This window comes from Xenopus laevis, chromosome 2L (assembly GCF_017654675.1).
Source record: "Xenopus laevis strain J_2021 chromosome 2L, Xenopus_laevis_v10.1, whole genome shotgun sequence".
Taxonomy (NCBI): domain Eukaryota; kingdom Metazoa; phylum Chordata; class Amphibia; order Anura; family Pipidae; genus Xenopus; species Xenopus laevis.
This window is the reverse complement of record NC_054373.1, coordinates 44887663-44903739: the sequence shown is the minus strand read 5'-3', so window position 1 is coordinate 44903739 and position 16077 is coordinate 44887663. Positions and strand designations below refer to the sequence as shown.

At 38.7% G+C, this 16077-nt stretch overlaps 1 protein-coding gene across 7 annotated transcripts in view; it reads right to left on the bottom strand.

Moving 5' to 3' along the window:
* The window catches only part of cnksr2.L (connector enhancer of kinase suppressor of Ras 2 L homeolog), a 205617-nt gene that overhangs the window by 44896 nt on the left and 144644 nt on the right, over positions 1 to 16077 (bottom strand). For all 7 annotated transcript variants that reach the window (XM_018245021.2, XM_018245025.2, XM_018245020.2 and 4 more), the window contains 1 exon segment: positions 1987 to 2035. In XM_018245021.2, coding sequence (XP_018100510.1) covers positions 1987 to 2035 — 49 coding nt within the window.

Below are 16077 nucleotides of genomic sequence, written 5' to 3'. Positions count from 1 at the left end.
CCTTTTTCTCTGTAATAATGAAACAGTATCTTGTACTTGATCCCAACTAAGATATAATTAATCCTTATTGGAAGCAAAACCAGCCTATTGGGGTTATTTAATGTTTAAATGAATTTCTAGTAGACTTAAGGCATGTAGACCCAAATTATGGAAAGATCCGTTATCCGGAAAACCCCAGGTCCCGAGCATTCTGGATAACATTCGTCCTTGCATTTGATAGAAGTGGAGTAGCTCAAAATTAAGCAAATACAGTCAGTCCTATCTAACCCTTTATTTACAAGGTCAAGGGCAAAAAGACTCGGGTGTCCACCATCATTAATATTTTACTGAAAGAGCTCTCAGTAGTGATGGGCGAATTTGGGGCGTTTCAGGAAATTTGCGAAACATTTGCGAAATTGCACCGGCTAATTTTTGCAGCGCTTTCGCATATGTATTCGCCGTCTGCGAATTGCAAGAATTCCCAGCGAATTTGTGCCTGGCGAATAAATCCGACCATCACTAGCTCTCAGAAATGGTAGATACCTAACTAAATCAAGAGCAAGAAGCCCTAACTGAGCAGGATCGCTTCCTATAAGAACACAACAGCCACAGACTAGGCAGAATTAAAGGGGTGGTTCACCATTATATTAACTTTTATTATGTTCTAGAATGGCCAATTCTGAGCAAATTTTCATTTGGTCTTCATTATTTATTTTATATACTTTTTGAATTATTTTATCTTCTTCTTCTGCCTCTTTCCAGCTCTCAAGTGGGGCTCATTGACCCCATCTAAAAACAAATGCTCTGTAAGGCTGCACATTAATTGTTCTTGATAATCTTTTTATTCAGACCCTCTCCTACTCATATTCCAGTCTCTTGTTTAAATCAATGCATAGTTACGAATGTCATTTGAACCCTAGAAACCAACTACAAACTGGAGATTTTGCAGACTAAACGGCTAAATACCACAGATAATAAAAAATGAAAACCAACTGCAAATTATCTCAGAATGTCATTTTTATATCATACTAAAAGTTAACTCAAAAGTGAACAACCCCTTCAATATGTCTGTCCTAGAAAATGCAATTAGGAGACTGCATGGACAAATTAAAGGATTTTGGAATATTCTCCCACCCCCGGCACATACTTTAAACATGGTGGTTCTAGGGGGAATATTACTCAACTCTTAACTGATCCTTTGTTCACACAGGCTTTGATTCTTTCTCAAAACTGCATTTGCACCCCAGCTCAGCCATGATCACAAGCATGAGCCAAAATCTACGAAAATATTAACCAAACGTATAATCAATGTTCCTGACTAATGATCTCAATATCAAGACCTCAGGCTGCGGTAATTGAACACTTGTGGCTTGAATGCAATAAAGCAGTTCTCAGAATAACATGGAATCGTTTGGAGCTAAAGAAAGGCAACATGAGAGATATGTGATTTAACTTCATGGTGTGTTCAGGGAAATTAAACATCAAATAGAGAAAAATCAATGTTGTTTTAAGACAATCTACATACATTCTTACTGAGAAATATATCGGATGCTTCACGTACAGAGTGGAAGCCATTTTTATTGGTATATAGGCTTGAAATATTGCATAGCTCATTACTATATCGCACTTGTTATTGTTTATGCGCATGTGAAATACAGAAAGGAAGACACCCTGCTTCTGTATTGCTGTCAACTTCCTCTGCAGCCATCAAATGCTTCATTTAGACAACTGATCACTGGTTTTCAATGGGAATCTGTCAACAGTGACACAAGAGACTCAAACCTTACCATTAAGTCATCAAGTGCCAGCATGTGATGTACAAGCCCCCCTTCTCCCATGCACAACAATATGCTGGAAGTGGATTGCTCCAGCCTGGATTATGAATGTTAGGGCTGAGCACATGTTCAACCATTCACCACATTTTCAAGACATATTGACAATTGTCTAATCTAATAGGAATCCTCCAGAAAATACTTCTAAGTCAAGATAACTTTTACTTCCTCTTACCTTTATTCCTTTTCTTTGATTTGTGCTGTAATGAAGATTGCTGAAATGTCTGCAAACAGAAATACAAACAAATTATTTTAAAATACTCTATGACCTCATTTTTTGATAATAACCAATGAACAAAGGGTACTCATTTACAAAGGGTTTGCAAAATTCAACGTTCCATACGGCAGCCCTCCTTCTCTGCTCCAGTCAACTACAGATTAGTAACTTGTCCACTGAGTAGGGACCCCTGTAACTACTACTGCATAGAGGAGCAGGTCCTACTTAACAGGGCTCTCTGTAGGCCACAGACCTTATAAAAGGCTTACACATAACCAAAGATCAGAAGGGTAATCTGCTCTGAAACATAATGCTTCTTGGTGTGTGCATTAAATGTAGAGACACATGGTCAGATTTGGGGAGATTGAGTGTCGGACTGGGATGCCAGGGGGCCACCAGAAAACCTTAGACCATGGGTCCACTTTCAAAACAATTTTTCCTCTCCTCTCTCAACCTCTATTCTCCAAATCACTTTTTTCTTTTTATTCAATAATCTATAATTCTATACATTTAGCCTCTTTGTTTCCATACAGAAGTAGGTAATGACAATGAAACAGGCCAAATGGTGAGAAGGAGGGCCCACCAGGAGTTTTCCTGGTCTCCCGGTGGGCTAGTCCGACACTGGGGAGATTAATCGCCCAGTGAAAATCTCCTCTTCTTCGGGGCGACTAACCTCCTTGAAACTGCCTTCCCCTAGATTCCCGCCAGCTAGAATGAAAATCGCCAGCAGGATGGCAATCGGACCACTTCCTTTTCCAAAGTTGCCAGAAGAAGGGGAAGGCAGTTCGGGGAGATTAGTCGCCCCGAAGAAGAGGAGATTTGTCACCGGGCGACTAGTCTCCCCGAATCTGACGGTGTGTCTCTGCCCTAAAGATGGGGGAATGACAACATTTGAGAGCACTATACAAGAAAACTTGAGATCTGAGAGATCAGAGATAGGGGGTGAATAGGAACATTTGGGGTCTCATGTGACTAAGCAAAGCACTAAGGAACAGGAATATCAGTTAGAGGAGAATAGAGAGATGACAAGGTTTAGGAAAAGCAAATATATATACACAACTTTTCTCTTTGAGAAAAAGTGGCCTTCAAAGTGCAACTAGGCCCCATAAGAAAATTTTGCTTATTTTAAAGGGTATGTTCGTCTTCAAGACACTTTTTTGAGTTCAGTTATTTTCAGAGTTATCTCCAGAAATAAAGTAGGAATGCACCGAATCCACTATTTTGGATTTGGTCGAAGCCCTGAATCCTTCATGAAAGATTTGGCCAAATACCGAACCTGAATACTAATTTACATAAGCAAATTAGGGGTGGGACGGGAAACATTTTTTACTTCCTTGTTTTGTGATAAAAAGTCACAAGATTTTCCTCCCTGCCCCTAATTTGCATTTGCAAATTAGGATTCGGTTCGGCCAGGCAGAAGGATTCAGCCGAATCTGAATCCTGCTGAAAAAGGCAGAATCCTGGCCGAATCCTGGATTCGGTGCATCCCTAAAATAAAGACTGTTTTTCAATTATTATTTTCTTTACCGTTTTTTTCCCAGAAGAATGTTCCTGGTCTCTGGTGTTTGAGTCTGGCAGCTCAATAATCCAGGAGCAGTCTGAATTGTTACAATTTGCTACAGTAGTTGATACATTTCTCAGCAGCATCTGTGGAATATTAGCAACTATTGTAACAGCTGCCTTTAGAGGGGTTGTTTACCTTCCAAACACTTTTTCCAATTCAGTTGTTTTTAGATTGTTCCTCAGAAATAAAGACTTTTTTCAATTACTTTCCATTATTTATTTTTTTACTGTTTTTCCATAATCTAAGTTTAAAGTTGAATATTCGTATCTCTGGTGTCTGAGTCTGGCAGCTCAGTAATTCAGGTTCAGACTCTAAACAATTTTGCAGCATTGAGTTGATACATTTCTCAGCAGTATCTCTGGAATATTAGCAAATATTGTATCAATTCTAACAGCTGCCTGTAATGAAACCCAGAGATTCTGCTCAGCAGGGACAAAGATTAGAAATGTATCAACTAAATGTATCAATTTAGAACAGTTCACAGGGTCGGCGACCCCCACTCCCAGAGCTGCTTCAGAAGATGAAAAATGACACTTTACACTTCAATATTAGAAAAATGGTCACACATAGAAAATAGAAAGTCATTGGAAAAAGTCGTTATTTCTGGTGATCTCTCTGAAACCAACTAGTTGTTTGAAGGTGAACCACCCCTTTAATGAAACCCAGGGACTCTGCTTAGCAGGGACAGAGATAACAAATGTATCAACTAATGTATCAATTAGAACAGTTTACAGAATAGATGGCACCTCCCCATCCCACAGCTGCTTTAGAAAGACATAAGAAGGTGAAAAATGAAACTTCAATATTATAAAAATGGTCACAAATAGAAATTAGAAAGTAATTTAAAAAAGTCTATTTCTGGCAGAACCGTCTCAAAACAACTTTACTCAAAAAGTGTTGGAACGTTGTTCACTTTTAGATTAACTTTTAGTATGATGTAGAACATGAAATTCTAAGACAATTTGCAATTGGTTTTCATTTTTTTATTATTTGTAGTTTTTGAGTTATTTAACTTTTATTCAGCAGCTCTCCAGTTTGCAATTTCAGCAATCTGGTTGCTAGGATCCAAATTCCCCTAGCAACCATGCACTGATTTGAATAAGAGACTGGAATATAAATAGGAGAGGCCTGATTAGAAAGATGAAGAATAAAAAGTAGCAATAACAATACGTTTGTAGCCTTACAGAGCATTTGTTTTTAGATGGGGGTCAATGACCCCCATTTGATAGCTGAAAAGGGTCAGAAGAAGGCAAATAATGCAAAAAACTATAAAAAAAAAAAAAAAAAAGAAAAATGAAGACCAGTTTAAAAGTTGATTAGAATTAGTCATAGTATAACATACTAAAAGTTAACATAAAGGCGAACCACAACTTTAGCATAAGTTGACTTGCACCAGTCACCCTTCGAAACAAATGTCTGTGCCCTCTCTACAACGTACAGCCCCCAATCCCTCCCTGCACAGATAGGAAAGTGTGGTTAAAATCAGGAGGTAGAGAGTAAAAGATACAGGTGCTTCCCCAGTCTCCCAGTTACAGGGTTTTCTGTATTGTAGTCACACCATTGTCTCTTATGTCACATGACTTATGTGACACTTGGCACAACTAGCAGCCTTATGCCACAAAAATGAGAGCCTCCAACAACTACTGGAATGGACCTCCCTGTATAGTCAGGGATTCTGCAGATTCAGTAAGCCCTGGGTGTGTCACCAAATGGCCATGCTGGATGCACATGCCCTTTAAATGTATAACTCAATATTAAGCTGGCCATAGACGCAAAGATCCGATCGTACGAATCAACTTACGATCGGACTTTCCCATCTCCCGACCCTCCACTAACCATTCAGATCAAAGTCTTTACCATTCCGATCAAATAAGAACAGATCACCCAATGTTCTGCCCCTGACGGCAATCGTACGATACTTATGTCTGACAACACTAGTGACAGTCTCCCTCTGAAAATCATACGATCGGCAATACACGCAGAGATATTATCGGCAGCCGACAGAAATTTTCTAACCTGTCCGATCGACCAAACGACCGATCTCCGACGGACGAAAAATGTCGGGACTCTCCATACATGGTCCGAAAATCGTACGAATCCACGATTCGTACGATCGGATCTTTGCGTCTATGGCCAGCTTTAGGGCCATTCTGCATAAGATTACATAGCAGCATGTATGGTAAATAATAGATAAGGAACATAAAAATCTGAAACATTGGTTTGCTGCGAAGTAAACAACACTCCACAAAATGCCATTTGCATTTCTCAACATTTCACTCTATATTAAAAATATAAACTGGAATGTGCCATTACAGAAATAAGCTGCCTAAATTTATACCAGTGCTCAGTCTCCATGGAAACAAGCCTAGCGAAATGTACACTTGTACAGGCACAAGGCACAGGCCGTAATAAGGATGAATGAAGCAGCAAAAAGGGGGAAATGTAATAAACGGCATTATCATTTTTACTTTGCAAATAATTAATAAATGGTTTCTGCAGACACCAGGACTCATCAGTCTATGGAACAAAGGCCTGTGCGTCCTGTTTGTGACGTGCTCAATTAATGTAGCGAAAATGGCTTAATAAAGAAAGCAGGTATTTTGTGCATAAAAATGATGTTTCCTTTAAAGGGGACCCGTCGCCCAGACATAAAAAGATCTTAATTAAAAGTAATTTTCAAATTAAACATTAAATCCAAATTCTTTATTCATTAAAGCATCCATAGATGTTGTAAACTTATTTAAAAATCTCATCTGTCAATCAAATTTGCCTGCCCCTCCTCTATACCTTAGGCATAGAGGCGGGGCATAGAGGCGGGGCAGACAATTACTATCACTTCCCATTCAGCACTTCCTAGATGTCACTGCTCTCCCCACATCCCCCCCCCTCTTCACCATTTAATTGTGTAACCAGGGCATGGGGATGGATATCAGGTCCCTCATTCTGGCACAGAAACAAAATTTTGAGATGATGCAAGGCTTTCCTTAAAGGGATACTGTCATTTGAAAAACATTTTTTTTTCAAAATGAATCAGTTAATAGTGCTGCTCCAGCAGAATTCTGCACTGAAATCCATTTCTCAAAAGAGCAAACAGATTTTTTTATATTCAATTTTGAAATCTGACATGGGGCTAGACATCTTGTCAATTTCCCAGCTGCCCCAAGTCATGTGACTTGTGCTCTGATAAACTTCAATCACTCTTTACTGCTGTACTGCAACTTGGAGTGATATCATCCCCTCCCTTTCATCCACCAGCAGCCAAACAAAAGAACAATGGGAAGGTAACCAGATAGCAGCTCCCTAACACAAGATAACAGCTGCCTGATAGATCTAAGAACAACACTCAATAGTAAAAATCCATGTCCCACTGAGACACATTCAGTTACATTGAGAAGGAAAAACAGCAGCCTGCCAGAAAGCATTTCTCTCCTAAAGTGCAGGCACAAGACACATGACCAGGGGCAGCTGGGAAATTGACAAAATGTTCTGCCCCATGTCAGATTTCAAAATTGATTATAAAAAAATCTGTTTGCTCTTGTGAGAAATGGATTTCAGTGCAGAATTCTGCTGGAGTAGCACTATTAACTGATGCGTTTTGAAAAAAACATGTTTTCCGATGACAGGATCCACCAAATGGCACCTGCCTGCTTGCTATAATTATGTATTCCCAGACGGAAGGAAACAAGATTCAAATAATTTAAATTGTGTAATTAAAGTTTATTTTACATGACTAATATGATAAAATAGGATTTGGAATTAGTTATTAGGGTGACTGGTCCCCTTTTAGCTGGTCTCAAAAATACCCCATGAGCAATTAGAGTTTGCAATGTAACAAATTGCCCATTGAAATACTGTAGATACATTGCAATTTTGTAATTTTTATTTTTGTATTCATACAGTCTGACTTCACACAGACCACACAGCACATTCATATCAATGAAAAAAGCTATAATAATGGCACTTGAGCTAAATGTCCACATAAAGTTTGCTCCATCTCTCAGTGCCTTAGTTGGGGTGTCCCAGTCCCTTGCCTTACAAACTTTTATACCTGGCTCTATTAACACATGTATTTTTTTTTCAGACTTTGTGAATAAGATGGATAATAAAGATCAAAGATGAGGATCCATAGAGGAAGGTTTATTCAGAAGAAGTGCTCTAAATCTAGCTTAGGAAGAACAAAAAACAAACAAGTATTTACTATGCCTATAAAACTGGGTCACGAAATGCCTTTTATATACATTGGCTGTGTAACTTTGTTATACAAAAAAAAAAAAAGGTTGTTTAAACTTTATTGCAGCAATAGCTGGAATTATTAGAAAACAAGTCATTGCTACCCACTCAAAACAGCAAAAAAATAGGGCTTAAATGTTCTGCCACCTTGTGGATTGTTTAGAATATGCCCAGTAATGCCTGTTAGTCTTCTAATAGAAATTAGTAGATAATATAATTTTCTCCATATAATGCAAGCTGCAAAATGTGCCTCTCATTTAAAGGAGAAGTAAAGGCTTATTTAATTGGGGGTGCCAAAAGTTAGGCACCCCAATTGATTATATATACTTACCTCACACCCCAGTGCTCCAATCAGGAGTAAACTGCAACGATCCGGGAGTTCTTCCATCGAGCACCACTGAGCGATCAGCTTCCTTCTCCTTTCTTCAAATTTCCCAGGGCAGACGCATGTGCAGTAGAACGAAATAGCCGACTTCTTTGTTAAAGTTTGGCTTTTCACGCTACTGTGCATGCACCCCTGCGCGAAGAAGGAAGATGAAGGAAGCCAATCTGAATTTTTGGCTTGGAGACAAGTTTTGGTTGCATAAAAACCAGATGTACTGCTGGTCTGAATCAGGTCTGTAACCCAGGATTTCATTTATAAATAATTGTCCCATTTTAAAGTGGACCTGTCACCCAGACATAAACTGTATAATAAAAGTCCTTTTCAAATTAAATATTAAATCCAAATTAATTTTTTTTATTAAAGCATTCATAGCTGTTGTAAAAACATTTAAAAATCTCAACTGTCAATCAAATATTGTCTGCCCCTCCTCTATGCCTTAGGCATAGAGGCGTAGAGGCGGGGAAGGCAATTACTTTCCATTCAGCACTTCCTAAATGTCATTGTTCTCCCCACATTCCCTCCATTCTCGTAACTATTTAATTGTGTAGCCAGGGCATGGGGATGGACATCAGGTCCCAAACAAGATGGAGCACAAACAAGATTCTGAGATGACACAAGGCTTTCTTTAATAACAGTGTCCACAAAATGGCTCCTGCCTGCTTGCTATAATTATGAATTCCCAGACCGAAGGAAACAAGATTCACATAATTTATATAGTGTAATTAAAGTTCATTTTGCTTGACTAATGTGATAAAATAGGAATGGAGTAATTTTTTTTTTTTTGGTGATGGGTCCCCTTTAATAACTGCAGGGGCAAATGTTCTATATAAAATAAGATTATAGGGATCTACTTTAAACAGCATGACAACCCATTTTTGAGATGCAGTCTGTTAATAACCTATAAAGGTATAGGATTGACTAATAGTAAGGTCATGGGTATATGGGGCAATAAGAATGGGGCCATTAGAGCAGTTCACATTTCCTACCAATCATATGACAAAAACATGACAAATATGAAATATCACCCAAATGTCCCATGTTCCATTGCCCTAACGATTGTTAAAGCTTTCCATGTATTTTTTCATTCAACTTATCTGTACAGATGAGATATTTGCTTTAGAGATAAAAGACTAAAAACACCCATGTTCCTAAACAAACCTTTTAATTCATCCCCTACTCCTTAAAGGCTACTATGTCAGAGGCTCACAATTCTGTAATAAGTTGATTTGATCCATGCTTAATAAGCTCAGTCTATTACAGAACAATGCTACACCCTCATATTCACTCAAGGGCAGAAACCATAATGAGATGAGATTTGCCAGAATGGAGATTCAATGAGATCTGTCACAAGTGATTATCCCAAAGCCTCAGCCTAAAGTTTGAGGTTAGGAACTACAGAAAGTTAGGAGGCAAATCCAAAGAGCTCACATCAAGTATAACATGTATTACTTGTTAACTAGAAAATACAGCCATTGCTTTTATCCCTGCATATGAAATCAAGCTGCCGTGTAAACATTAATATTCCAGGCCCGCATTGCAGAAATAAGGGGTTGATAATAAAATCAAATGGCAAAACTTAAATTACAGCACAAACAGTGTGTCCTTTGAATACCTCTTAACCTAACAGCAGAAGCACCACTTTTCCAACGGATTGTAATTGCCTAGCTGTGACGGGAATGTGGGTCGTTGACAGCCGATTAATGTACTGCAAAATGCTCACGCGTTCTGCAAAAAGACTAAACAGTTCAAGCAAGGCTTTTCTATAAATTCATCAACGTTTCCCTGCATTTTTACAGGTCTACCCCCCCAAACGTGAGTGATAGAGATTTGATTGGTTTTACACTGTCCCTTCAGGTTAATTCAGATGAATTGAGCAACGAGTGACAGCTGGTGGATCAACAGTATAATATGCAGTGGGAAGATAAGTGATTTCCAGATGTCAGTGCACTTTCTAGAAATGAAAGATAAGGACCATTTGGCCCAACAGACGGAGATCCTTCATAAAACCTTATGTTAAATCTTCCCTTGTGAATATGGCACCGTAACTTCTGTGCCTATAATCATTTGGATGTCAGAGGAATGGGAATTTAAATGCACAAATGTTTCTTTGCTGTGCTGTCAGGGCAATGATTAGTAGGGAAGAAGGAGCTGCAGACATGTCCACAATACAAATTAATAACAGAGGGTTTTTTTTTGGTGCACATCTAAATGCCTTGAAAAAGCACTTGACCCATGCCAAAGTAGCTTTTAATTTAAATATAGCTTTTTCTTAGCAATGGCATAAAATCTAGGATCCTGTTTTATATGCTGTGTCCATGCTATGGACCCTTACACATAATTGCTGGAATGTACTGTATGTCTATTGAGATGCAACAAAATGCATTAAAGTGGACCTGTCACCCAGACACAAAAATCTGTACAATAAAAGTCCTTTTCAAATTAAACATGAAATCCAATTTCTATTTTTTATTAAAGCATTCATAGCTGTTCATAGCTGTTCATAGCTGTTCATAGCTCATTTAAAAAAAAACCCCTGTCAATCAAATATTGTCTGCCCCTCCTCTATGCCATGGGCATAGAGGCGGGGCAGACAATTACTTTCACTTTCCATTCAGCACTTTCTTGATGTCACTGCTCTCCACATATTCCGCCAGTTCTCTTTACCATTTAATTGTGTAGCCAGTGCATGGGGGATGGACATCGGGTCCCCCATTCTGGTGCACAAACAAGATTCAGAGATGATGCAAGGCTTTCCTTAATAACAGTGTCCACAAAATGGCTCCTGTCTGCTTGCTATAATTATAAGTTCCCAGACTGATGGAAACAAGATTCAAATAATGTATACTGTGTAATTAAAGTTTATTTTCCTTGACTAAGGTGATAAAATATTATTTGGAATAATTTTTTGGGTGACAGGTCCCCTTTAAAAACACACAGCTCAATATAAGTTTGTAAAGTGTCAGTTCTGTGTTAATACTAGTTGTGTGAACACAGTACTTATTCTCCAAGTGTTTGCTTCTGTGCAGGTCCATGCAACGTTAAAACTGGCTCACTAGTCACAGCAATTGTTATTCCCCCCCGCAACTAGGGATTTTAGAAATGCGTTGTATCCCTTTGGCTCTTATCAAGTTCTGCCACTTTGCCTTTAACCTGATGGCTACATCTCAGATATAGATTCTGGCATGTGAATTGTACACTGTGCACAACTGTTCCCAGCTGATTTCAAGTTTTACAGCACAATTAATTTGCAATTCCTGTTGCTTCACATGCAGCAAATAATTCACACAGGTACAGCAGTGTCATACTGGGACACCAGGGGCCCACCCAAATACCTTTGACAACAGCCCACCAATTAATCGTAGACAAGGGGCCCACTCTTAGTAATATTACTCACTCAACCCTTTTCTCCTAGTCTCTTTTCTTTACATACTATAATTTATTATTCCATCTTTTTAGTCACTTTGTTCTCATACAAATAAGGAATGACCTTGAAATAGACCAAATGTTTAGCAGAAGGAGGGCACAATGACACCTGGGCCCACCGGGAATTTTCCTGGTATCCTTGTAGGCTAGTTAGCTGAGGTACAGTAAATAATAAGCTTTGCACCAGATTTATAACATTATGTTCAGTAAACACTGATGTGCTTTTATATGGTCATGGAACTTTTTGGTGGCTGATAATACATTTTTATTTTAAAATAGAGGATACATTTATCCTTCTATTTATCTATCTAAGGAATCTCTTTATCTATCTCTCTATCTAAATATAGATCAGTGATAACCAAAAAGTCTTATAGTAATTTTTGTGCAAAAAAACAGGATGCCTAAGCAAAGCAAATAAGTGTATTTCAAGTCAATGCCATAACTCCATCAAGTACCAAAGTTCCTCAGCTTAATAAAAGGCTGAAGTGGGCCTGAAACATAATGGATCATGTTCTGTGCAGCTGTATAGTTTTAAAGTTTTGCAGACTGATGTTTACACAATTGTATACATACTGGATCAGTGGCTGGTGACCCGCGAGGGAAATGGAATTCTGAAGAATAATATAAGCACAAGTGACTCGGGATTTGGTTTGAAATAATTGTAATCCAAGCACTTTTTCCTGAATTTGTACCCAGCCAAATCGGTCTCCTATAGTCATGTGACTTTAACACACTGGACATGGACCGAGGGCATTAAAAATTCACCTGAAACCTATGAACAACTACGCCAAACTCTGCTATCTACAACTGCTCTACCTTGTAAAAAAAAAAAGCAATTCTACTACAGTGGAAATTGGTGTCTCCACCGACACTGGGTTTCTGGAAAGAAATGGTAAATGATTCCCACGTCAAGCAAAAACTGGAAAATTTGAAGGGCTATGGGGCCCTTGGCTAGAACATAGCACTCCAGGGCCTGCTCGGCCAATCATCCCTAATTAGATTCTGTGTGACGGAGCTCAATATGACTAACTGGGCTCACATCTTCTTGTCTTTCCTTTCTTTCATTTGTAACCTTGTTTTCTATGTAATTATGAAAATGTTTAATAAAAAACCTGAAAACAACAGTTATGGATTTGGGGCATCCTTAAAATACAACAGGTGACTAGGTTATTCCATTGCCCAACCAAGGTGTAAGCATCTTAGATGTCTACCTTGGATGCTACTGGAAGTTGGCACAGTTAATTCCCCTTAAAAAATGTATGTTTAGTTCTGAAGAGGGAAACAAGTAATAAATTTGTCTATAGTGCGGATCTGGGAGGATTTTTGACTTCTCAACAGAGGAGTTTGTAGTGCAGTCAATTATCTAGACCCATGTACTAATTTAACCTGGCGTTTACACCTCCATGCAGTACAGTACCTCTGCCTGTTGCTTAGGCTCTTTGTCCATGTCTTGTGCAACTGTCCCTTCCATTTGTCTTGGTGAAGTTAGGGTGAAGACACAGAGAGCTACTAGAAGTTGATATTAGTATCAGCAACTTAGAACAAAGATATTTGGCTTTGCTAAGACATTACATGTGTTTTAGCAGAAACAATTCTCAGTATTGTCAAAGCAAATGTATTTTCTAGCCACAACAAGTAGCTTCTACAAGTTGCAGCTACTTATTGTGGCTACAAAATGCCCAAAAATTAACCCTACCATAGACAATACTGAGAACTGCCTCTGCTAAAACACACGCACAAGTGACAAGTAGCTGTTATTAGTGGCTCTGTGAGTCTTCACCCCAAGAGGCAGATTCGCTAAGCTTCTTCTTCGTTCACATCTCAACACTTCGGCAGGCGTAAATTCGCCCAGACAACGCTAATTCACAAATATACGTCCAGGGCGATGAACGCTGGTGAAGTTGTGCTAGCGTTACTTCGGCAAGCAAAGCGAAGTTGTGCTAGCGTTGGCTAATTTGCATGCGGTGGGAAGTGAAAGTTGAATGGACGTATATGTTGCAGCAAATACATTACACTACACAAGCCCAGGGAACCTTAAAAATAGAGTTGTTATATTGCCCTACACATGAGCCCAGTGTATAGTTTATGTACCATATGTTAGGAAATGTAGGGGGGAACCCCGGTACCCAAAAAAAATGTATGGACTTTTGCAGCCTATCACCCTGAAAAAGTGAAAAGACGCCAGCGTTTTTTGGGACAAAAAAATTGAGAAGTCCTATACACTCCATTGCACAGCCAACGTTCAGTAAAATCCGCATCTTAGTGAATTTGAGCAGTTACATCTGTTCCCCAGAGCGAAAAATCGACTGGCGTTAGAGTGCGAAGTTGCGCTAGTGTCTATCTCCTTCACTAGTGAAGTTACACCTGCGTCCGTTAGTAAATCAGCGAAGTACCGAATTTTCGCCCTTTAGTAAATTTGCCCCTAAGGGTGAGCCAATTCTCACTCATCACTCACTCCCCACTATAGACAGATTTATATTTCCTGCTAGTTTCTTTTCTAAATTCTTTAAATGCTGTAAAAAGTGGTATACTGGTAACTCTTTATTAATAGGAACAACACTGCACTATTCAATATCTTATAATCTATCCTAACATTATGAAAAATGGGGGGTTGAAAGCTTTAGGGAAAACCTGCAATTTAGATTATTCCTACCAAGTTGCTGTACATAATATTAATGAAAAGATTCCCTGTGCTGCAGGATGCCTAGCAATGGCTGGTGCACCATGTTCTCATAAAAGCAAAATGCTTATAATGTCATAATGAAAAACCACAGGAGCGCCTGCCTTGAGGAATCTATACATCAAAATCAATGATATCTGGCATCCGGAATATCAGATTGTATCTTGACAATATCATTACAAGGTTTGGCTTATAGGATAGTTTCGTGATAATATCAAAGTTCTCATTACAACAGTTTCACAGTATACAGGGTCTTCTTTATATAAACTAGAATTTGTATATTAACTTAAAAGGGATGCACAAAACATGCAGATGCTTTGGCAATGCTAAAATATAAAGCACAACAGTAGTAGTAATGGGTTGCAGTATATAATATGGGAAATACTTGAGTATGTATAGCTGCTTCCATGTAAAATAAAAGCACTAGGGAATTTTTACTGGCCACAAAGCACAGAATTTCAGTTGTCCTTTTTTTTGGTTAGCAGTATAGATATTCTGATATCGTGGAACTAGACAAGACATGGCACCAACCAACAATAATGAACCACTCATCAGTTAAGCTCCACAGTCCCCTTTCTTTAGCACCATATTACATACAGTTCCTCCTGCTGGTCTGGCCAAACAGTTTTCTGCTGTTAAAGGAGAGGGAAAGGTTAAAACTAAGTAAGCTTTATCAGAAAGGTCTATATATATATATATATATATATATATATATATATACACAAGTAAACCCTCAAAGCAATGCTGGTCTGAATCCTCTTTCAAAGCAAACACTGCATTTATTTCCTTCTATTGTGTACACATGGACTTCTATATCAGACTTCCTTCGTATAGCTTAAACTTACAGGGCACAGGCTTGAGCATGCTCAGTTTGGTCCTCTCTCCCTCTCCCTTCTTCCCTGCTGCAATCTGAGCCCAGAACTATGAGTAGGAAAAGACTTAAGCAGGAAGTTGTCACACCAAGCTAATATGGCAGCTGCTATTATAAACAGAGAGTATCTAAAGCAATTTACTAAGGTATGGTAAAGCATTCTACAAAATAAATATAGCGTTCTAGCTTGCTCTATTGCGGCTAATCTATTGCCAATAAACTGCCTCTGTAGCTTTCCTTCTCCTTTTAAGTGATACTGACACTAAAAAAACACTTTTTAAAATATGAGTAATTAACCCTCGATATTCGACTGTCGAAGTTAAATCCTTCGACTTCGATATTCATTAGTGATATTCGAACGATCGAAGGAATAATCGTTTGATCGAACGATTAAATCCTTCGAATCGAACTATTCGAAGGATTTTAATCCATCGATCGAGCGAAATTCCTTCGATCAAAAAAAGCTTAGAAAGCCTATGGGGACCTTCCCCATAGGCTTACATTGACTTCGGTAGCTTTTAGGTGGCGAACTAGGGGGTCGAATTTTTTCTTAAAGAGACAGTACTTCGACTATCGAATGGTCGAATAGTGATAGGATTTTTAGTTTGAATCATTCAATTCAAAGTCGATGGTTGAAGTAGCCCATTCGATGGTCGAAGTAGCCAAAAAAACCATTCAAAATTCGAAGTTTTTTTCCTCTATTCCATCACTAGAGCTAAGTTAATGGGCCCCTAAAAGTTACCTATAGGTCTGTTTTAGTAAGTAATTGTTGGAGCCTAAACCTGACTGTTTTGCCAACCTGACTGTTTTGCCAACCTGACTGTTTTGCCAACCTGACTGTCCCATCTCAACCTGTCAGTTAAAGTTTCTAATGCGAACGGCTCCTGCTGCACAAA